The sequence below is a fragment of the Melanostigma gelatinosum genome (assembly GCF_949748355.1).
Source record: "Melanostigma gelatinosum genome assembly, chromosome: 18".
NCBI classification, from domain to species: domain Eukaryota; kingdom Metazoa; phylum Chordata; class Actinopteri; order Perciformes; family Zoarcidae; genus Melanostigma; species Melanostigma gelatinosum.
This window is the reverse complement of record NC_136651.1, coordinates 16,368,842-16,393,246: the sequence shown is the minus strand read 5'-3', so window position 1 is coordinate 16,393,246 and position 24,405 is coordinate 16,368,842. Positions and strand designations below refer to the sequence as shown.

General features: G+C 40.7%; 2 protein-coding genes across 2 annotated transcripts; both read left to right on the top strand.

Annotated features, from left to right (window-relative positions):
• The first annotated feature begins 3,367 nt into the window (after positions 1-3,367).
• gtf3c5 (general transcription factor IIIC, polypeptide 5) lies at positions 3,368-11,022 on the top strand. The gene is made up of 11 exons (XM_079289853.1): positions 3,368-3,679; positions 4,353-4,551; positions 4,748-4,949; positions 5,046-5,229; positions 5,853-5,957; positions 6,377-6,491; positions 6,654-6,734; positions 9,520-9,608; positions 9,887-9,969; positions 10,464-10,609; positions 10,796-11,022. Exons 1-11 carry the CDS (start codon positions 3,476-3,478, stop codon positions 10,984-10,986), a joined length of 1,599 nt encoding a protein of 532 aa, XP_079145979.1. The 5' UTR covers positions 3,368-3,475; the 3' UTR covers positions 10,987-11,022.
• A 2,062-nt stretch (positions 11,023-13,084) lies between these two features.
• Positions 13,085-23,361, top strand: LOC306792608 (bile salt-activated lipase-like; the record flags this gene model as incomplete). Its single annotated transcript, XM_079289854.1, has 11 exons — positions 13,085-13,150; positions 16,245-16,392; positions 16,639-16,758; positions 16,840-17,037; positions 17,165-17,295; positions 17,443-17,550; positions 17,673-17,787; positions 18,447-18,633; positions 18,774-18,974; positions 22,859-23,068; positions 23,193-23,361. 11 exons carry the CDS (start codon positions 13,085-13,087, stop codon positions 23,359-23,361), a joined length of 1,653 nt encoding a protein of 550 aa, XP_079145980.1.
• Between the last annotated feature and the right edge of the window lie 1,044 nt (positions 23,362-24,405).

Genomic DNA, 24,405 nt, shown 5'->3' with positions numbered 1-24,405 from the left:
TTTGCCGCAAAAGATTCATTTATCGACACGCCCGTCTGCCCATGAAATATGCCAAGAGTGGCGAGTGCTGATACTGGCTGGGGCGTCCTGGGTACCAAGCCGTCTTGGATCTGAGCCATGTGGTGAGCGGTATCCCAGGAACCACATGCCATCCCCTTCACTCAGTCCCCGTGTGTCCCCGTCAAAAGCTGTCCCATAAAAGCAAACAATGCCATAAAAATGGACGACTTGATGTAATGAGTAATGTAATCTTATTTTCTTTTCATTGTGTTAACTTATCGATACAATTTTAAAGAAGGGATCATAGCAAACAGTGTCTGCTGCAGTGGTGCCCAAGCTGAGGACAGGGTCCCCTCCGATGGGTCGATAAATCTAGAGGTTCATGACATGATGGGACAGGAAACACTAAAATTAGATGCGTTTCTTCAAACACTTCTCTGGTCTCTGCCTTTTTATTCGGTCCAATTACTGAATGGAATGTCTTGAAATTTTGTACAGACAGTCATGGTGCGCAGAGGATGAACCCCAACGACTCTCGTGATGCCCTGATTTGTTTCTCTGGCAATAACTTTACCTCAAAGCACGCTGTGCTAAAGTCCTGTCTATGTCACTCAAATTACTGAATACTTTTTCATTTCCGGGCCTCTAAAAGTTATTCAGGTAAAACAAAATCCCTCTGATTATTTTGGTCGTAATGCACAAACTTATTCAACCAGTGCTGTGGGTCAATATTGAGCATTTTGAGATATCTAAATAAAACGGCTTGTGCAGTAACGTGACAGCTGTGGGCGGATCTTCACATCAGAGCCTCTTGAACAATTTGCAAAAGTGCTGCGAAAGCAATCACTGACACTGATCTTTAGGTTTGCCTACAGAGAGTGACAAGGCTTCGTAGGTGCGGCCTAAGGTCTACGTCACGCGTTCAAACATGGCCATGCATACAGAAAGCCCGTCCAACCACGAAACAGCCAGCTGCAGGCCCAGAGGACGGAGGTGCAGATGCTGAGAGAAAGGATGACAGGAGAGGAGATACGCTGAGTGAGAAGTCAGAGGGAGTGGGAGCAAAGGGGTGAAATCTGAGGGCAGCAGGCTCTTTCAGAGTAAGAGACTGTCTGATAACCTTATCAAGGCCCCCACACACTGCAACGGCCGGAACACGCCAGCAGAGCCGAAAGGGAGGAGCGAACATGCCCTCGACTGAGATAGCACCAAGAGCTGGACCAACATTCGACGGACAAGGGCCCCGAGACAAAAAGAAAAGAAAGAGGAGGATCATGTAAATCCTTACTTCACCACAGCAGATTGTCAGTCAGAGCCATGGGTGCGTTCTGTCCACTCCCACAAAACACATGATGGCCCAGGCTGGACATCACCATGTATGTTTTTATTGAAGCTCTGCTAGTGTTCACAAAGCTGCTTCAATTTCCCATAAATGGCGGCCAGTCCTACACAACGCAGAACATGACAAAACTACGAAAACAAGTTGTTAACATATATGGCAGAATTTGTACGGTCCAAGGTTTCCCAATATCCTCAAGTATATTCTTCTTTCAAAGGTGGAGGCTAGCTGACAAATCTGGTCTTTAACTTGTCAGAGCAGGACAAGCACAGGTGTTGCTAATGACGTTCACGACGGCTTCATGTCTATTCAGCTGTCACGTGCATTTAATTGGGACATACTACTTCCTCATAACATGGCATCTTGAACTTTGACCCTCTCGCTCATATATTGTGGGTCAGCCAGAAAAGCATGCTGGCTTGCAAACTGCAGAATGTGACAGGATGCAGAGGGACATACTGCACACTGCATTTGACCTTTTATGTGTTGGGACATACCGGTACTTTGGTAGTTTTGGGGTCGTCAAGGTAACGTGATGTGTCGCTGCAAAGTGAGAAAGGTGTAAAATCTTACCCAGAGTCAGTTGAGAAAATCCCAGTTTTAATCTTTGCGTATCCTGTACAGAGATTGATACAACTGTTTAGCCTAGCTTAGCACAAAGACTGTAACCTACAGGTGTAAAATTCACTAGTTGTATCTCACCATCTAGCATATCAGAGCCAACCTAAAACAGCATCACATTCTCCAACTGACCTGCAATTAGGGGAGTTATGTTTCTCTCCAAATCCATACAACTGCACTTGAATGCACCATTCCAGCAGACTTTTCGTTTTGCACACCAACAGCACATTTTCCACACAGGGACATCTCATACATATAAAAATATTTCACTAAAATGTCTGACTGCTCTTTAAAAACAATACAATAATAATAATAATACAAAAACCAAATTCTTTAACTGAAACAAAGGTGATTCAAAACAAAAGTGAATATGAGATGGCTAGAAGCCCACATTGTAAATGTTAAGCCTTACACTCCCTTAAGGCACGGGAGAAGAAGACAAACTAGAATCTAAGCAAACACAGCGTCACATCAGACTATAATCGGCCTACATAAGAGCATCTTAAACAACTTGGTAAACACAACTGTTTCTTCAAAGTCCTCTGTCTTCTCTGAGGGGATGACGGTTTGTTGACAGTTTCTGGGAGGGATTTCTGCTGGGAGGGACAGCACACAAATCCTCTTTACCAAGGGCCCTTTGAAAACAGCGGATGTCTCCTTTTGGCAATACAAATACAGCCTATACTGTTAAAATACCCAATCCTCAATACTAATGAAAAATAAATCTACAGATGAGTCACAGAGACGCAGGGCATTCATGAAGACTCAGTTACTTGAGTTGTTGAACTTTGATGGATGCATGATGCTTTTCCCACAGCCAGAGAATTTCCTCCACCGACCACATTTTGTTTGGTTTTACATCGCCACCCAGTGGCCAAATATGTACATTACATTTGTTGTGACTGTTTCATAAATATATTGCCAATAGAAGATTGTGCAATGGAAGATTTAGGGGACATAAAGAAAGTACAGGTGTGATGGGATGTTACTTGCATAATGTAAACACAGCTTGTATGCTAAAATTGATGAAATAACCCTTTTCAAGAAAAATTATTTACAAGATAAAGAGACAGATTCATAATACAATCTTAAAGTTAATCAAACTGAATATCTTGTTATGTCGCTGAGTGAAAGCTCTATGAGTCGGCTATTTCATGCATTTCATGACGTTTTTGAGTTTTTTTCCAGATATTGTTTTTGAGTTTTTTAATCATAAAGGTAAGATATATTATCCGTGATGGCTACATTTCAATGTTTGACTTAAATATGTTGACAATGTGGTTCATTTTTATTTTGATATCTTTGATATCGGAAATGAATATACCCGCGGAACTAATACGAGTGAGCATTTGTTTCCGCACGGTGTTATTTTGCACTTGGATACTCACTTCCCCCTCCGCTGTAACTGCAGCAGGAATGAGCGAAGCAAGTCTTCCTACGTGTAACTTAGTTAGGTCACAGGAAACAGAGCGTTAGTATTATGCCCGCGTGAACATTACAATTAATAGAACCAATATGGCGGTTTCTAAGGGGCCGAAGCTGGATTTTACTCTGAAAGAACTGACTCTTTCCTGTCCGACTGAAGATGTGGACGTGCCCGGCAGCTCGTCCAGCGTGGTGCTGCAGGACAACAAACTGGTGTGTGTGGAGTATCCGGCGGTGGTGAACAGCGTGGACAAGATGCTGGTGACCCTCGGCGGTGTAAAAGGAGTGTCCAAAGTAAGCGGGCCATGCAATATCTACGTGCCATACATGTACATCATTTTGTGATACCTCTCACAACTCTAATACGTTATAATGTATAATGGAGTTTTAGAACAAGACATAGCTTGATAGTACATTCCAGGCTTTCAGAAACGCAAAATGCAAATATGGCAACTGATTTTAATATTATTCATATTCAGTGGTTTTATTTTCAATGTGATGTCAAGCATTCTAACTTATTTTTATTTTGATTTGCTATGTGTTTTATATATATATTTTATTGTGTAAAGCAGGATTACTTTCATGAAAGCTGCTTTATTTTGTACTTATTCTTTATTAGCTCTTTTCTCACATCCCCTACAACATCAAAGTGCATTTCGACCCGTTGCAAGAGATTACACTACTTATAAAGTCTATCTACACATTCAGTCCAATATACATAGAATTTAGACAAATACAGATTATTATTATTAAGATGTTCCTGCTTTTTATCTTGGCGCCACAATGAGGAGTTGAAATGGGCCTGGATGGTTTGTAGCACAGAAGTGAATTGAATAACAATAAATTACTGTTTTGTGAGTTCATGATCGTCACCATCTTTGCTGCGGTCACATCTTCATCTTCCCCGCTGTAGTAGCTAAACTGCACTAATCTCACCCCCGTCCTTAATGTCCTGTGAATCCCACAGACCTTCGCTCACCCCAACAGGCGTCTTGAAATGCGCTTCCGACCTCAGGACCCTTTCTGTCACTCTCTGTGCGGAAACCGCTTCCCATCAAGCAACCTGGTCCTCAGAGTGCGCCGACGCGTGCGAAAAAGGGACCCCAAGGACGCCGAGATCCACATGGAGATCCTCGGAGTCATAGGAACAACATACAAATTCCAAGGTTACATTTAAAGTCCTCACGAAGCGCATGAAGTTTATTCTTCTTTTCACTGTTGTCAATGATATTGTTCTTGAATTGTGTAATATTGGGTTCTCTTTGTTTGTAATATTGTTTTAGTATCTCAGAAATTGACTCATATGGGAAGAAATTAAAATATTCGGGTGGTTGTTCTCATTACCCGTTTGTTTTTCTGCAGGGATGGCAGACTTTCAGTGCCTCGCCGTGCATTCAGAAGGTGGAAAAGACACCTCTTTGTATGACAAAATCATCCTCCGCAAATCAGAGAATCAAGAGTTCTTTGAGCAGCCCATGCCCCTCTTTCTCCCACCTGCCAGCTTCTCCCGCCTCGACTCTCCTGTGGATTACTACTACCGGCCCGACATCTCTCAAACTTCCCCGTAAGGGAATATGTCACGACGTTTTGTCACTGTGATGCAGCTTATCTGCAGGAATCGATTCAGAATATTTCTCCTCCTTTTTTTCCCCGTTTACAGCCAGGTGCCCAACAGCAAGAACAACTTTATCGGTTTGAATCGAGCTCGCCGGCCCCACAACGCCATTTTTATCAGCTTCGTGGATCCCACTGTGCCCACCGAGTGCCTCGAGGCAGCCACGGCCAACTGGGTACGGGTGTGCGTGAAGGAGAAAGACAAGCAGGCTGAGGAACAATTGAAAAAGGTGTGTGTGGTTGCTGGTTACTGGAAGCGCAACACGCTCTGTGATTAGCACGGTCACTAGTGTGACCGAAGGGTCATTTGGAACAGAAGGCACGCTTATGTTAGTCCTATGTTAAGCAAAAATGTCACGTGTGTTTTGGTTCCAGCCAGACTATGTTTCGCATTTTAATGACATTACGTCGGCCTCTAGGAAATAGTGATGGTAATATTTTCTGATATTTATAAATGAAAAGTGGATGATTTAAAAGAGGCAATCATTAAGTGAAGCCCTGATATTTTTCTCCCCCTGTTCTGTTGTCCATGGAAATAGTTTTCATTTTATTTTTGTCTCTCTGTGTGCATACTCATTGACTGTTGTTTTGGAAGAATTTAGCATGTTATGAAAGGAAATAGTCTCAGAGTTTCAGTTTACTTTCAGTGTTATTCACCAAAACACACTGTGAGACCCGACATAGCACCACTAGAGTTCCTTTAATTACTTAAAAACTAGTGAAGCCAAACCATCATAAATAACTGTTTTCATTCAAGGAATGGCATCTGGTCGATGTCAGGAAATGTTCTTTTTACACGGGCATGACCGTTATCTTATCTGAAACCAAACTTCTTCTTTTTTTCTGTGCTTAGATGTTTGAGAGCCGACCCATCTGGTCACGAAATGCGGTCAAGGCCAACATCAACATCCACCCTGATAAACTGAAACTGCTGCTGCCCGTCTTCGCCTACTACATGGTGAGTGTGGGGGTCGATTTAAGGTGGAAAGTACTTGCTGTTCAATGTATTTTCCATGACGTAAACCATGAAAGTTCAGTGCACTGCTCCTCAGAGGGGTGTTGCTTTGCCGTAGCTGAACAGAAATATTTAAAAATGGAAAATCTCTGTAGAAATAGATTCCAAAGCTGAAATCTATTGATTTGTGAATTTATAACCTTGCTTTAGACTCTGGTGAATGCTCCAATACAATGTGTATTTTGTTGTACCATTTTATTCCACTCCCCGTGCTTAGAGTGACTCCTACATTCTGCTCTCTGCTTTAACGAAAATAATGAAGTCCCATTTAAATCACCAATGAAATGTTCTCAAATAAAAAGGGAGACTCAACGTTTTTTTTCTGCCCAAATGTAAGTTAACACTGTGATTTTCTCTTTAAGGTGACTGGACCCTGGAGGAGTCTGTGGGTGAGGCTGGGCTACGACCCCCGAAAGACTCCAGACTCCAAGAACTACCAGATACTGGACTTCAGGATCCGCTGTAGCACCAAGCACGGTAAGAGCCTCAGGCAGTTACGGAAAGAGAATTTAATCAAATGCATCATCTACTGACTTACTTTGGGTTTTCCATTTTTGGCATTTTATTTGTTTTGTCTTAATTGAAAATTCAAGCCCTGTCTGCCTGACACTGTTGGTTCCTCTGTCTTCCTACTTTTAGGGTATTCATTGTCTGACATACCAGTAAAAGCCAAGAGGAGTGCCCTGAACTACAGCCTGCCTATCACATTCAACAAAGCAGGTGAGTCTGTGAATTTATTCTGATGGAACTCACGTTAAGAAGCCTCAGGAGATTTTACTATTTGTACATTTCTATGGTCACATGATCCATAGACCATCCAGTCATGTATGTCCACCACCTGTCTCTCACAATAAGGAAGTCCATATAAACATTTGGCACTTAGTGACCTCTGGTTTTAAAAAGTGAAGCCACCGCTAAAGTGCCATAAACTTGTATTCTCGCTAATGTCCACCAGGGGCCAACATCTTTATTTATTACCTCAGTAAACATTGTAAACATGATTTTATGGTCTTAATCTCCAGTTTTTAAGTCTTCTTCAACACAGCATGATGTTCATTTCGTACGTTATAGTTAAATAGAGTCAAATAGACCACAAAGCAGGGTATGCTTTAGGGCGGGGCTACCTTGTGATTGACAGGTCGCTGTCAGAGTCATATATGGCGTCTCTACAACACTCCTCTTTAGTCCAAATATGGTCACTTCCACTCACTGGTTGCAGAAATGTAACTCCCTCCTCCTCCTGTATTATCACCTACCGTACTTTTCGGACTATAAGCCGCTACTTTTTACCCCACGCTTTGAGGCGTCTGCTTATAGTCAGGTGCGCTTTATATACGGATTTTTCCGTCGCTTTTCTCCACCACAACAACCGCAACTTCCGGTTCCGGTCTAACACAACATTTACTAGCTCCCGACACAGAGCAGTTGCTACCAGCAACCCCTCTGCTACCAGCTGTTACTGACAGGGTCGCTACAATATGGATGAAGTACCTTTGACCTACCTCTCACTAGGACTGTTAACAAAAAAGGTTGAACGGCAAGATGCTTTTAACAGTACATGTCCGACTCGCTAGCTTCTAAGCTAATTTTAACATTACGGCCAATGGGGAAATGCTAACCGAGATTAGCATTAGCGAATATATAATATATCTTTGTACATCTTTTCATGCAGACATACTTGCATTACAGACTAAGGTCTCTCACGGCTACCAAACGAAAAGCAATGAGGCAATAACTGTTGTTGCTCATAGCTCTGAATAGCTGTTGTGCTAGCAGCAACTGGCCAAGCCAGTTAGCCGTAAATGCTATTCAGAGCTATGAGCAACGTCGACACGCTGCATGAGAAGATCAGCTTTTTCACAATTGTGGCAAATCTTCCAGATATGATCTTAGTTCATGTATAATTGTGTTTACAATGGCTGGTATGATGATAGTCTGCTTTATCTCAGCCATTCGTTGTTATTCAGCCATTCGGCCATGAAGGTACCGGTACATGATGTGGTGTGTTCAAGACCCAAATGCAGACTCCGGACAGCAGAGTTATATTGCAAACCAAGATGAGCTACGAGCAACAAGTTATTGCCTCGTTGCTTTTAGATTCTAATGAGAAGACACGCTGCTTCGTTTTACTTCTTCAGTTTGGTAGCCTTGAGAGACCTTAGTGTGTAAGTATGTCTGCATGAAAAGATGTACGAATATATATTATATTCACTATATTCACGAATGCTAATCGCGGTTAGCATTTCCCCATTGTTAAAATTAGCTTAGAAGCTAGCGACATGTTATGATGTTCATAGAAGAAGACAACTTTCGTGCTGTTGAAAGCATCTTGCTGTTCAACGGGGACACCTGCGGCTTATAGACCAGTGCGGCTTATCTATGTACAACTTCTTTATTCTGTTAAAAAATCAGCTGGTGCGGCCTATGTACCGGTGTACTCTATAGTCCGGAAAGTACGGTAGTTTAGTTGTTTTTGAATTGCGTGTGTTTAAATTAGTGCTGGGCAAGTTAACGCGTTATTGTCGCGTTGACGCATTAATTCATTATTTGTTTTTTATTTTGAAAGTCCGTTGCTCACTGGCAGCGGTGGAGGGAGGCTTCGGCAGACTGCGTTGGATGAAGCGTGTGGGAGAAGTATAGATAAAGAAAAGCAAGACAAGCTAACAAATGCCACAGAGAAGTGGATACAAACTGCAGCCGATTAGTGTTGTGGAAGATGTCTGTCTGAGGAACGGTCTCAAGGTGCGTTCGCGTCGCGTTTGGTGTGAACGCACCTTTAGGATCGCAACGAATGACGAAGGCTCATAACGTATGAGCCTCAAGACACACCGTCACAAGAAGAATACACGAGTTGTATGAGAAGGAGAGGACTACCAAAGCGACGGCGTTACAACGTGCACCAGCTGTTGCTCTCACTGGAGACTACTGGACATCGCTGGGTCACCATCATCACCTCGGAGTTACAGCATTATGTTGACGAACAGTAGAGCTGCATTCAGATGCTCTGACTGTCATGAAGACAGAAGACACACATTTAGACGAAACGTGCTGAAACATTGTATTCCTGTTTCACATATAGTCACACACTGAGCACAGATAGTGCCAGAAATGCTACTGTGTAAAGGAAATACTGCTGCTAACAACAACCTGATGTGTTTAAAGTTTTTGCAAACCAAATGTTATTGCCCTTTTGTTCATATAGCAGTACTTTTAAAATAAAACTGCACAATATACTACTTTTGAATAGATTATTGAACTTTGCCATAACAATGCGATTAATTGCGATTAAAAATTGTAATCGTTGCCCAGCACTAGTTTAAATGTGTCTTCATGTTCATTAAATGTCGTGTATCTCAGGCTCAGGTCTTTATCAAGCGGGCTTTGTTTCCAGAGCCACCAAACTAAAAGGCATACTGCTACAATAAATAGTTCAAACCATTGTTTCCTCAATAATCTCCACTGTCGTAGAAAACGCTTCTTTATTATTTTTTTTTTTTTTTTCTAGGTCCCCAGGCAGCTAGTGTGATGGAACTTCCAGCTCAGGAGGGTCCAGGCTCCAGTCGAGATCCAGTCCCCATCACTTACCAGCTGAAGGTCGGTGATAGTTCATAATCACCTGCTGTAGTTACGTCACAACATGATTGGAGCGCAGCGCTACATGCTAGTTTCAAGCTCTTCTTGGCGGAATCAGTTCCACGCTTAGATTTGATATTTTGTCTGTATTATTGAAATATAAATGTCATGTCTGGTGTTTTTAAACATCCAAACATTCTGATTCTCCGTAAGCCAAAATGTTGAAATGTGAGGAAGTTTACCTGTCGTAGTCATGGAAAACTTTCATTAAATGAAAACTGTGATATCGACCTCCACAGGAGTCATCCTACATTTTCAAAGAGGGCATGCTGCCTCCTCACAGACAGATGTTTTACCAGCTCTGTGATTTGGATGTGGAAAGGTACGTTACAGTTCTTTGTTACCTAATCATTTTATAATAAGTACTTGAGGGAAATGAAACTGCTATCAGGGTATCGGCATGTGCTGAAAAACATTTGGAAATTAGGTGTTTGTCTCAAATATAAGTGTAGTGTTATAAATTCAGTGTCAGGGACTGAAATAAATAGCTCATTATTGAATTATTAAGTAATTAGAATTTACTGCAATGAAAACAGCCATTTGTCCCCCCTGCTGTGGTTGGTGTTCAGTAGTGGAAGCAAATACTCAGATCTTCTACTGAAGTGAAAGAAGTTTTTTTTAAATTTCATCATATTATATAATATTACATATTATATATAATATATACATCAAAATATATATATATATATATATATAGACATGTAAAAAATTATATTTGTATCTGAAAAGTATTGGAGTAGAAGTATAAAGTATCAGAAAAATAAACTTCAAGGACCAGTAAGTTTTACTTCATTGTCAACGACTCTGTGTCTCCAGTATCCGACGGGAGGTTGAGCAGATGAATGAAGATGAGCAGCAGGTATGCGACGAGCGGGACGGCTGGTGTGTCCTTGGCACCACGGACAAGCTGAGGGACATAATCTCAGCCATGATCAAGACGGTCATCCGAGCCCATAAACCATGTAAGGAAAATACCCAGCGCATGCCCTCATTCAAGGGCCCTTCATGGACACGTGCTGATCACACAGTTACTGCTAACAGGTGCACCGATAAAGCACTTTCCTCTTACCATAGACACAACATGGCCAGGGCAAGACTTTGTAACAACTGAACACTGTGTTTAAAAGCGTTATTTTCTCTCCACCCAGCGTTGCCAGAATTCCCCAAGAGACGCAGACGCGTAGGCCAAAATTCCAAATTCTCAGGGAGAGATCATGCGGATGAAGAGGAGCAGGACGACGAGAACAAGGACGATGAAGACGAAGATGAGGAGGATGAGTTTGAGCCGTCGGAGGGCAGCGAAAACGAGATGGAGACGGAAATTCTGGATTACATGTAACTAATCACGGCCAGTTGGATTACATTGATCCTAAATGTGTTCGTGTTGAACTCGTTTCTGTAAAAGGTGTTGTGTTTGAATTATCTTTTTGACTTAAATGTAAATAAATATTTGGAAGTATAGTTTTAGTGGTTTGTGTAAGAACTGTATATTCTTTGTAATTATGTTTTTGGTGGATACACTACACTGGACTATGTCACGGATACCAGTCAACATGCAGTTGTGTTTTAAAACCTCCAAATAGCATTTAAAATCATGACACACGAGATGCACAATATTGTCGAAGTAAATACCTTGTAAATACCATGTGGCGGTCACATCCTGTACATACTATGGATCCTTTATTTAACGGTCATACGAAGTTATTATTCTAAGACAGACTGAGATAAAAGGGAAACACATTGACAAGTGAGGAAACCAATGAGCATTGCAGTAAAAACCCATACAGCATAGTTAACTAAAAGTGCTACAAACTACCACTAATCTATTCCCATGTTTCCATCTCGTGATGAAGGTTTTAGAGTTCAGCTCTGCTGCGTTAGGAAAAGCGTCCTACATGAAACAAGAAAAATTGGATTGGCTGCAGCTGTGTGACTTTGAGTCCAGTTGGACAGCTGTGTCAACTCAGCAGAGGTTACCTTCCTGATACACAATGGAAAACGTTTGAAAAGGCCATTTTTAGCCAGCAATTATTTTGAAGTCCCCCACTACCCATCTCGGTAACACTTTATAATAACTACACACTACGAAGCATTAGTTAAGTATCAGTAAACACTTAATTCATCATTTATAAAGCATTGTTCCTACATTAATAATTCATTGGTATGTAGTTCATAACAGTTGTATGTTTTATTCTTGATTAATAAGCCTGTCTATTGTGTTTCATCGTTGTGTTTTCATACTTTATAAATGATGGATTCCCCATTTGTAAATGATAAGTATTATATTTGTTACAAATCAATTATTAAGGAGTTGTAGATGATTAATAACATCATTTATAAAGTGTTAGTAAATGATGAATAACTTATTTAGATGTACATTATTCATGCATTTATATATATAATGGTTAGGGCCTATGTTAATACATGCTTTATAAACGCAAATTAATACTGCAATTCATGATTAATTCATGATTTTCTCACCTTACCTGTATTGTCCCGCTTAGTTTAAAGCGCCTGTCTCTTTAAGCCCCCCACCCGAAAAAGCCCAGTCTGGTTTGCAAGAAAAATATGGTGCGCCTTTGCACAAGGAGGGTTAAAAAAGGAGATATCACGCGTCATATCATTGGGGTAAAAATCTATTAGCAATCATAAGTAAAATATTCTAATGAGCGTATGAACAGGGGAACCACATCTAAATGGCTTGTTGAATCGCATGTTTCCACAAAAAAACTGACTGGGTTGTCTGATTTCACAGTTTGTTGGTTAGTATGCATTCCACATACCCAAATGTACAGCGTGTGTGCAAGGACTGACCAAATGATGTCTCCCCTTTAAACGACTCAAAACTTGTGGCCAAGATTCAAACCGACTTCTTTACCTTTGTCGAGGGGAAACTTTCAACCGAGTCAAATGGCTTTATCAGAGAAGGATGCCCCCTTTCTTCCTCCCTTTTTATTTGCCATTACTATTGGACAAGAGAGCATTAAAGGACAGGACGGGGTTGGTCCACTGCCATGGCCAGTCCTTGCACAACTTCTCAGTCAGGTTGCATGTTGCTAGTTGTGGGGTGAAGGTGGTGGAAATAGTTCTTCATGTGCGATAAGAAAAGAACGGTTCAATGACATATGTCACTGTTTATTCACGTTTACCTCCACTAACCACTGAAAACCACATGTTTACAAGTTGGCCTACATCTTTATTTGATCACTACATATGTTAGTTTGATTCAGCCAGAGAGGTTTTAAAATGTTAGAGGTAGTCCATACAAAGTATTTCAGGAAAGTGATGTGGACACAAGGTGATTAAATATTACGTGTTATGTAACCGTGGGAAAAACAGGCCCACTGACTGCCCACTGGTCAGATGTTGTTCGGGGGAGGGGTCTCTCCTTTTGTATAAGTCTGGCCGACCATCAACCTGCTTGTCTCAGTTTAATGATGATGGTGAAGCTGGGGATTTTGGTAGCTTTTGCCACGTTTCTGGAGACGGTCTCTGCGACCTCCGTAAGTGTGTTTTTCTAGTGTATCGAGTGTAGTGGTTCTCAACTGGTTCCCACCATCACCCCTTAAAATAATGACAAGCCGCGACCCAAATTTTCAATTTCTCAAATGTAGTTAATGAAAAGATGGTGCAGTTTGAACCTGAGCCGAAGATGTCCTCTGCAGTCGTCGTAGTAGGGAGCTCTCTTGTGCAGAGAAATTGTTCCCGTCAGTCCCCGTCCACACGTTTCACGTTGACGAGTAAAACTGCTTTATTTGTGATGTAGATTCTTACTAATGTGATGTAGATTCGTCGATTTGTAATGCTAAATCACCACTTGCCTTAATTCGAGCTGTGGTCTGTTGTTTGATGTCATCCGACATGTCTTCAATTCGTCTACTCATAGTGTCATTTGACAGAGGTATAGTTTTCAGTTCATCCGCTGCTGATTGATGTAACACGTCCATGTCCACGGCTGCAGGTAAGTGAGACACTTTTGTGACGTCCTCCGGTCTTGAAGTCATCTTCGAAAATACTCAACAGGTTTATCTTTGAGAGAAGGGTGTTTTGTTTCCAAATATTCAGTTTTGACGGCTTCGTGCTTTCTTGTGCCAGAACCTCGTTGCACAAAACTCACTGAGGCTTCATGGAGTTGGTGTCGTACTTGCATTTCGCTCAATTAGCTCAATTAGAATGAATGAATGAATGAATTTTATTTATATAGCGCTTTTCACAGACAGTACTATCACAAAGTGCTTAACAGAGCAGACATTTAAAAGCATAAAAAACACAATGTGACCCTAGGGTCAATAAATTATCTACACAGAGTGAATAAAAAATGTTAAAGAATAAAATAAAAATAAAATAAAAATGTAAAACAAATTTTAAGAGCAGGTCTAGGACATGGGTTTACTTTTACACAAACGCCAGCCTAAACAGGTGGGTTTTTAGCTGGCTTTTAAAAGTATCCACAGTATCTGCGAGGCGTAGAGTTGCAATTAGCACATGAAAAAAAACTTTGTGGGTGTTATTCTATACCAGGGGTCACCAACCTTTTTGAAACGGAGAGCTACTTCAAGGGTACTGAGCAGTACGAAGGGCTACTTGTTTGATACAAACTTCATGAACAACAAAGTTGCACAGATCACCTTTTAACAAAAATAATATATGTGAAGAGACTGATCACATGTCAATGTTAATTATTCCTCACAATAATTAACAATGATTGTGTATTTTGTTAAAAATCGCACCTGTTATATTTTTGTAAAAATGATCATTTCTAAAAATGTTTATGAAATCATTAACTGTCATATCTTCACATCATGACTCGTTTGTGCTAACCACTACCTTCGTAACATTTTTGAACAAATCATGAACTCTGTCCCATGTTTATACAAATGATCAGTTATGTAGAATTAAAAAAATCAACTCTTTCACGTGTTTAAATTAATCCTATTACATTAGTACTAATCACCACATTTTGGGGAATCTGGGTCAACTTTGCATTGCGCAATGAAGACTGCATGCCGGCCTGTAGTCTGTAGTCACCAGCTTTTTTTCGGGTACCTTTTTCTCCACGAAGAAACTAGTAAAAAGTCGAGTCTATATCCGAGGGGGATCCAACCCTCCGAGGCACGCGAGCGTCTTTGGTCGCCTGCGTTCAAACCTCTAGTCTGGGCCTTTTCGATCGTACTGCATTGCCTCGCCTCTACCCCCGCCACCTACGAGTTGCTGCCCCGCGGCCTGTTCCGAGGGTCGACGGACCTGACGACGGTGTGCGATCGCGGCGGGGGCGGTGTGTCCGGTGCCAACGGGAAGTGCCTGCCAATTGGAACCTGAAAACCTAGTGCGGTGCGGCGGCCTCTTCCTTTTAAAATCTACATGAACGCAAGCATTTTTGATTTAAAAAATAACAGAAACTACAATTTTTAGATGGCGCTCCATGGAGACCGAGTGCTATTTTTAGAACATGCCTTGCGGGCGACTCGTATGGTCCCGTGTTGGCTACCTCTGTTCTATACTGTGAAATGGTGGGTGCGGCCTGCGACCCACTGAAAACAGGTCCGCAACCGAAAAGTGGGTCGCAACCCACCAGTTGAGAAACACTGATCGTATCCAAAGAACCGTGTTCACGTGCCCTGTTCAGTATCTGCAAAATAGTGTTTGGTGTGAAAAGAGTTCCTGAAATGTATCTTCTATTCTGAAGAAAGTATAATTATTTGTTCATTTTTCAACCATCAAACACTGATAGATTATATTATATTCGGGAAAGAAAGTCTTCATATGTTTTTGTCACAAGATATTTCTAACCTAGTTATTTGTAATTAGCATTTTTTTAATTGCTGTGTTACGCGATTGATTGAATTTAATATGTATATGTATGTATATATATATATATATACATATATATATATACGTATATATATACATATATATACATATATATATATCCATATATATACATATATATATACATATATATACACATATATATATCCATATATATATATATATCCATATATATATATATATCCATATATATATATACATATATATATACATATATACATATACATATACATATATATATACATATATATATATATATTTATACATATATACATATATATATACACATATATATATATATATACATATATATATACATATATATATACATATTAAATTCAATTATATTCAGATTATATAAATATATATATATAAATATATATATATAAATATATATAAATATATATATACATATATATATATATATATATACACATATATACATATATATATACATATATATATATATATACATATATACATATATATATACATATTAAATTCAATTATATTCAGATTATATAAATATATATACATATTAAATTCAATTATATTCAGATTATATAAATATATATAAATATATAAATATATTAAATATATATAAATATATATATATATATATATATATATAATCTTTTTTACAAATCATGCCAAACTACTGATAACTAAACTGATAATTTTAATCTAAATGGGACATACCACACATGATTTGGTGTAGTTACGTGTGAAAAGCTAAAGTAAATGAAGGTGTTTGTGTTACTTCTGTAGCTCGGTGTGGTGTACACAGAGGGAGGTATGGTGCAGGGCGAGAACATTCGTCTTGGGTTCCGCCATCACATGGACGTCTTCAGGGGGATTCCCTTCGCTGACATCCCTGGAAGGTTTGAGAAACCAAAACGTCACCCGGGCTGGGACGGTGGGTTGACTGACCGGACTTCTCACACACTGGACTTCACACCAATAACTCACCTGATAAATTCACACCACAAAGATATGTGTGCTCCTTCAGCAATCATAGCCGGAACTCCCGGCAGCCAATTCTGCCACTCTTTCTCTTTTACCTCAAATTTATTGGAAAATGTTTTCTCTTCTAGCTGTCGGGGTAGATGAGCCTAAACTGTATGCCTTACCCTGCTCTTACACCGTATGTGTCTCTCGTCAGGTGTTCTGGAGGCCACAGAGTACAGGAAAAGATGCATTCAGCTGAACCTCATCATGACCGATACCAGAGGCAGTGAGGACTGTCTTTACCTGAACATCTGGGTTCCTCACGGCCGCTCAGGTAAAGACTGAGAGAAGTCCACAGGGTGTCATCCATATAAGATCCACACTATGACTGGCTCACATTTTCTCTCTCTTCTAGTGTCCACTGGTCTGCCTACTATGGTCTGGATCTACGGGGGAGGCTTCGTTGTCGGAGGCTCGATGGGTGCCAACTTCCTGGACAACTATCTGTACAGCGGGCAGGAGATTGCAGACCGAGGAAATGTTATTGTGGTGACGCTGGGATACCGCGTGGGCACCATGGGCTTCCTGAGCACCGGAGAATCTGACTTACCAGGTAGGAGCCGGTTTCTTTTCTTACTCATATGACAGAATTAGAAGACGTTGGCTTTCCCGCCAATTTTATGTATTGCACCATTAAAATGAAAGTTCCTTGATTGAGAGAAAAATGTGATTCTCGACAGGAAACTACGGTCTGTGGGACCAGCAAGCCGCCATCGCCTGGGTGAACAGGAACATCCGCTCGTTCGGAGGAGACCCCGACAACATCACCGTCTTTGGAGAGTCTGCAGGCGGAGTTAGTGTCAGCTTCCAGGTGAGAAGCTTCTTTCTTTTAAATTCTGGATGTAGATAGATGATGGATTTGAAATTAAAATTAAATTCACAGTTTGTAAATTTGAATCTAACTTTGTTCAAAAAATAACCAAAAACATTCTGAAATATGTCTTATGACTGCCCACAGACTCTCACTCCCCACAACAAAGGACTGTTCAAGAGAGCCATCTCCCAGAGCGGCGTAGCCACTTGCTCGTGGGCGATCAACAGGAACCCCCGCAGGTTCGCTGAGGAGGTGCACAACGGCTACTCTTGACTTGTTTAAATTTTTGCTGTGCAACACTTTTGTGGAATGGTTAGCGCGGTATGAGTTCAGGGCCGGTAGACAACTCAAGCAAATTTAAACCCTCTCCCCAGATTGCTCTGAAGGTCGGCTGCCCCACCGATCAGACTATGGCTTCCTGTTTGAAGATAACTGATCCTGCGCTGCTTACGATGGCTGGCTCTGTCAGTCTTTCCAGCTCACCCGATAGTAAGGACTGCACTCCATACAGTCTACTTTACATTTTCATTTCAGACACCTTGTTGCTTTGTACCACAACAATGGAGACATTAAAAATTCAGCCCCCTTCTTCTGCAATGGTATAATGGCACTCCACCGGAGAAACTGCACACTGCATATTTATTGTAAATTTAGCTTGATGCATCCAACTCATATTACTCACATAACAGTAATAAATGGCAATAATTAACATTTTCTTGAAATCCATTTCAAATGTGCTCTAAATTTGAACGGGAACTTTGCCCCAACACACCGAGCAGACCTCCAATGGCTAGTGGCCTAACGTCTTCTAAAATGTGCACTTATACACACAGCAAAGACTACACCCAATGGCTAACTGACCACCAACATGCGGGTAAATTCTACAGTGCACGCCAGTGTGAAATTTCGAAAGCTGCCCGTACTGTGCTGGCTGTTTGACACCACGAATATCTTTTATTCAAACTAGCAATTTTGAGATGTCGATTGGTGCTTCCATTCCTTTCATATCAAGAGTTTAGGTTTATAAACGTATTTGAAGCATAACAACAGCAGATCTAGCAAATTGGAAATTAGAAATTCCAGTTATGTATAAGGCCTACAGTTAGAGCTGTATATGGTAGGTCTCTCATTGTATCTGCCTCTGTCAGACCCCCTTCTCTTCAACCTGTTCCTGTCTCCTGTGATCGACGGCGACTTCGTGCCGGATGAGCCTTCCAACTTGTTCCACAATGCGGCTGAGATCGACCTCATCGCTGGAATCAACGACATGGACGGACACCTCTTCACTGGCTTAGATGTTCCTACAATCAACTCCCCCCTGGTGAACACCCCTATGTGAGTTTAAGACATTTGTTCACCGTGTGAAACATTGACAATTCTACAACAAGTCTACCCGAAGCAGCGTGCTGTACTTTTGTTCGTTATGGTGATGTGGGGTATTATCAAACCTAATTTTCAAACCTTCCTGATCTCAGCGAGGACATGAAGAGGCTCCTGGCTTCGTACACTAAGAAGGGCAAGGCTGCTGCGGACCATGCATACTCCACATACACCTCATCCTGGGGCTCATACCCCAGCAAGGAGACCATCAAGAAAACTATTGTGGCAATTGGAACAGACTTCAACTTCCTGGTTCCTACTCAGGCCGCCCTCTACCTTCATGCTGCCAACGCCACGTGAGGATAAGATCTCGCTATACAGACGTCACTGTCAGTTTATTGATAAGCCCTTTTGTTCAACACCTTGCTTTTGAAGGTGGGGAATAAAAACCAGGGTTTAACCTTTTTTCATCTTAAGGGTGGCCATTGAAAATCAATTTAAAGAGGCCTTAAACTGGCCTATGAGTGATTCATCAAAGGGAAAATATGTATCACCTTTGCTACTTTGAGTGAAAAGTTCCTTTAATTTCCTTCAGGTGTTTTTAATCTCAAGTTTCAAAGACAGGTTTCTGTTTTAGGTGTGGATGAAATTCAAGGTCTAGTGCAGGGGTATTCAATTACATTTCCAAAAGGTCCAGATTGAGAAAATCTCCTTGTGCAAAGGTCCGGAACATTTCAATGATATCTAACTTGCACGATGTTATTCAAGAAGCCAAGTAGTAGTAACAACGTCTCTGTATAGTCAACAACTGTCAAATCAAATAAAGAAAGTACACATCAATTATATTTTAGCAATTATTATTCTCAGTTTTCAAATCTAACTGGATGGATTATAAATAATACATAAATAAATGTTCTTCTCATTTCAAGTAAAATAATGGCTGGAATAAAGAACAACTGACATAACAAAGCTTTTGAAGAATGCGCATCTTAAAATAAAGTAATTCATTTTATAAAAATCAATTTCACTGAAATGTCCTTTAGCTTTAAATTCAGTTCATTCAGGTGTGAAGTGATGTCAATCAAAAAAGCCACAACATTATACTTTTCTCATCTTCTAACAAGAGAAATTTGTGTGCATGGACTTTATCTGTGGTTGTTAAACCACTTGTTTCAGCTCTATTCTCTCTGATCATATTGGGCTCTTAGCTTTATTTTCTGTGTCTTCATTTCGGATGTGAGAGGGTCGTTCGCTCATTATGAGACTTACTGTTTTTAAGCTGCCCGTAGACAAAATGTATCTAGATGAGTCTTTTCAGTCTTGGTTAAAGATCCTGGTCTCTGTGAACACTTCTCTTTTTAGAGAACGTCAAGTGAATTAATTTCTGTTGCACACGCAATTTTTCTCCTGCTCTTCGTACTATTTCCTCGTCTCAGCCCCGTGTGTCACATCGCGTGTACATCTCACTCGAGTCGGGAAACTTGTCAGAATACCCATATTTGATTGGCTGAGCTGCATCATGTGATGTGATTTACACCGCATTGGTCGGTGTGTTTCCTGCACCGCTGAACAAGTGCCGTAAATGCTGGTAAAGCTGCGCAGGTTAAAATAGAAGCACCCCGTCAAAATTTTATAATTCTCAATTATATATCGGTTTTAGGTCCTTGGTTCGGATACAACGCCGTCTGGGTCCGGAGTATGTAGGATTTAGCAGGATCTATTATCAGAAATGGAATACAGTATTCATAACTATGTTTTTAGTAGTGTATGATCACCTGAACGGACAAACCAAACACTGGCTCTAGAGAGGGCCTTTCACATTCATACGTTACCTGAAGGATGAGTTATAAACAAACAGGACTTTTGTCCAGGACTCTGCTGTTTGTGTCCCGTTGAGTTCATGTTAACCACACTCTTTTCCTGAACCTTAACTGAATTGTTTTGTTGCCTGTACCTACCTTCCTGTGAAGACGGAAGTGTATTTTGAAAAGAATCTATGCATGTAGCAAGTGGAAATTGTCGCTAGAGGGGTACCTAGATCGTCATAGTTTGAAGCGTAGGGCCAATGACAAAGTGTCCGTATGTGATGAGTTGGGAGGGAGAATGTGTTGGAAAAGGAGGGCTGAGTAGAGGAGTATTCAGTTGGTTGCAATCTGCAACCTCAACCTAGATGCCACTGAATCCTACACACTGGACCTTTAATAGAAAAAGGTTTTTTATTTTATACATTTATTCAGCAGTTTAACTCTTCAGCATAATATGGTGACATTTAATCATGGTTTTATTATTTGTATTTGATTTATTTATTATTGTATTTGCATGATTTAAATACCAATTTAGTTCATTATTTTGAAGTGTTTTTTGTAGTGCTGGCCAAGTTAACGCGTTATCACGTTCATTAATTAACGCCGACAATTATTTTATTGCGCGTTAACGCATTTTCTAAATTTATTATTATTAATTTCTTTTGATTGAAAGACAAGAGACAATACATAGACATAACAAGAGGATGACAAGAACAGTGGGATAAAAGCCAGCAAACATCCTATAGTCAGTTGTGTGTGTATGTCCTTGAGCCTTTTGAGATGGAAAAAATAAAATAAAAAATAATTAGAAAACAAGAAAACACAAAAAAAACCAGGTAAGTATTTTTAATTTATTGTTATTGCAACAGACTGTCATGTTTATCGTTTTGTATTGGAGATGTGATGTCCCTTCAGGGTTGCCGTAGAGAAAAGGAGACTTCCGCTTCTGGTCGAGGGGGGGGCAGAAATAAAGAGAGAAGCTGCACCAGCTGTTGCTCTCCCTGGAGACTACTGGACATCGCTGCAGTAAAGTCAGCAGACACTCAGATCTCCGTGGTCAACTCAGCAGACATTTACACTTTAGTACACCTATATGCTGAAATTCACGGTAAATGCATTTAAACGGCACAGATCGGGAGCGAGCTAAGGACTTTGAAAGTTAGCGGAAACACTAACGTGAGACAACATCCGGTTTCTTCAGACGAGCATCCAGTTTTCAGAATAAGAGGCCAACAAAGTATGAATCATATTCACATTAAGTATAAAACATGCTACCTGCATCTCGTGAACCAAATGTTATTGCCCTTTTGTTCATATAGCAGTACTTTTAAAATAAAAGTGCGCAATACACTACTTTTCAATTCATTATTAACTTTGCCATAACAATGCGATAAATCCATGCGATTAATCGCGATTAAATATTTTAATCGTTACCCAGCACTAGTTTTTTTATGTATCAAGTAATTGATTCACTTTTAATGTACTATGGAAAAGGTTGATGATTATTCTCATAGCACAACTGCCATAAATACAAACCCTGCAGTGTTTTATATTGTAATGTCATGAGAGGTCAGTATGGCAGGCTAGGGTGGGGTGGTGCAAGATAATTCATAAAAACAGGCAAAAAAAATCAAAGGTTCTCAGAATAAGATCACGTTGTATTCTTATTCTGCTAGTTAACTCAAGGAAGTCTCTTTATCAAAAATCCAAAACAAACCAACAAAATCGTCCAAGCGGAGATAACAGTATTAGACAAAAACTCAATTTAGAGTGTCCTCGGCTTTTCACCACCAACAGGGTCTTCTTCCTTTCAAACCCACCTCACTCTGGTTCGGAACTTTTCTTCATGTAGATCTTGGAGCTCCTTCACACCGTGTGCTCTCTCTCATCTCCTCTCCTCTCCTCTGGTCGCTCTCCTGTCCTTCTTCTTGTTTGAGGTTTATTGGCGGTTGGCAAACAATGAATTAGTGCATTACCAACTGGTATGGAGTGTGGATCAGGATGTTTTTATACAAATTTAAATTCAAAAGGAAAAGAAAAAAGAAACTCTCCTGTCCTTCCTTAATCAGGTGACTTAAATAGCCACACCTGGGTGAGTGGCGAGGCCTTCTGGGAGCGGTAGTTGTTGCCTCGGTGGCCATCTTGTGGTGTGGCTGCTGATCCTTAAAGGGGAAGTAGCACCCATCTACCACCTGGCCCCTTGTGATGCCACAATATTTAGTGTGTTCACTGCAAAAAGTAGCATCAGGCATCGGTATGGTGAGCTGCAGGGCATGAAATAACTTGCACTACTAGACATCTGTCATTATAAGTAGACTTCTGAGAACCTGCAGAAGAATTCAGCTTTTAGAGTGCTAAATTTGATCTTTATTTTTGTAGCCCTCACCTTGGTGTAGTCATTGTCACATCTCTATTCTTTTCTTGTCTCACCGAAGAACCGGTCGCACCTACTCCTACCTATTGTCTGAGCCCAGCCGTCTGGGCGGCATTGCCAGGCCTTACCCCAGCTGGATGGGAGCCGACCACGCCGATGACCTGCAGTACGTGTTTGGAAAGCCTTTCACCACACCTCTGGCGTACTGGCCTCGCTACCGTGACGTCTCTGGCTACATGATCGCCTACTGGACCAACTTCGCCAGAACTGGGTATAATTCTGCAGACAGGCGTCATGGGAACTTCATGATATCAAACAAACCTAAGTCAGACACTGAAATAGAAAACTAAAACAGTCTCACTTCAGTTGCCCTTTTTCTCTGATTCTGTCCACAGGGACCCCAACAAAGGAGAGTCGAGGGTGCCCACTACCTGGCCTAAGTTCACCAGCGATGGACACCAGTTCCTGGAGATCAATTCTAAGATGGACAAGAGCTATGTGGGACAGAAGATGAGACTGCGATATGTTCATTTCTGGACCAGCGTCCTACCAACCTTCCCATGACCATCTCAGAATAACAACCTGTGCACCCGCATTGTGGTCCCATAGATCTGAAGTATCAAATATTGCGTCCATGAAAAAATGAATTGATCACAAACACAATTTACATTTCCTGAGTTTTATTTTGTGTTGACCTCTTTAAATTCACAACAGGCTATGTACAGTAGTGCTCACCCAATTCACTTTGCATGTATGGAACCTTTTGGCTTTGTTTGTTTTTTGTTGGGGTTTTGGATGATAACAGAAGCTATTAGCCTTCTACTGAATACAATGTTGGTGTTGATCTTAATGTACAAGCCGTTAATTGTTGTGCAGAAGTGTGCGTTAACTTCATAATAAAAAATAAAATCAAAACAGACTAAAAATATGGATCTGTTGCTATTCAGGCTGCAGTGCCAATTTGCTACCAGTTTATCTGCGTTAGCTAGAGAAGGGGCTCTCAAAGTGTTTGGGGCCAGGGGCCCCTTGCAGGGGAGAACATTTCCAAGGACCCCCTCTTAATTGTAACACTGATTAGGCATACATGATATGAAACAATCCTTTATTAGTTCCACAGCTGGGAAATTTGCAATGTTATCAAAAGGGTTAAACCTTTAAACAGACGGGGATTTTATCCAAACTGTCATGATCTCAACTGCCACGGATCCAACTCACTACATGGTGAGTGTGGGGGTCAATTTAAGGTGGAAAGTACTTGCTGTTCAATGTATTTTCCATGACGTAAACCATGAAAGTTCATTGCACTGCTCCTCAGAAGGGTGTTGCTTTGCCGTAGCTGAACAGAAATATTTAAACATTTCCAAGGCCCCCTTCTTAATTGTAACACTGATTAGGCATACGCTTACCACCATTTGTACTCTTGGATTCCATTGGAACTATGTGTACTCTAAAACTTTTCCACCTTAATACTTCAGACCTATTTCATGGTGATAAACAGAAACACATTTCAATTTGAATCATGTTACATGAGATGAAATAATCCTTTATTAGTTCCACAACCTTTAAGCAGAGCGTTATCAAAAGGGTTAAACCTTTAAACAGACGGGA

What these genes read in the sequence shown, in the direction of transcription:
- gtf3c5 (XM_079289853.1), top strand. Translation starts at nt 3,476, where the DNA reads ATGGCGGTTTCTAAGGGGCCGAAGCTGGATTTTACTCTGAAAGAACTG. An exon ending in CCGTCTTCGCCTACTACATG is followed by an intron (nt 5,958 to 6,376) that starts GTGAGTGTGGGG and finishes TTTCTCTTTAAG; the next exon opens with GTGACTGGACCCTGGAGGAG. An exon ending in CATCCGAGCCCATAAACCAT is followed by an intron (nt 10,610 to 10,795) that starts GTAAGGAAAATA and finishes CTCTCCACCCAG; the next exon opens with CGTTGCCAGAATTCCCCAAG.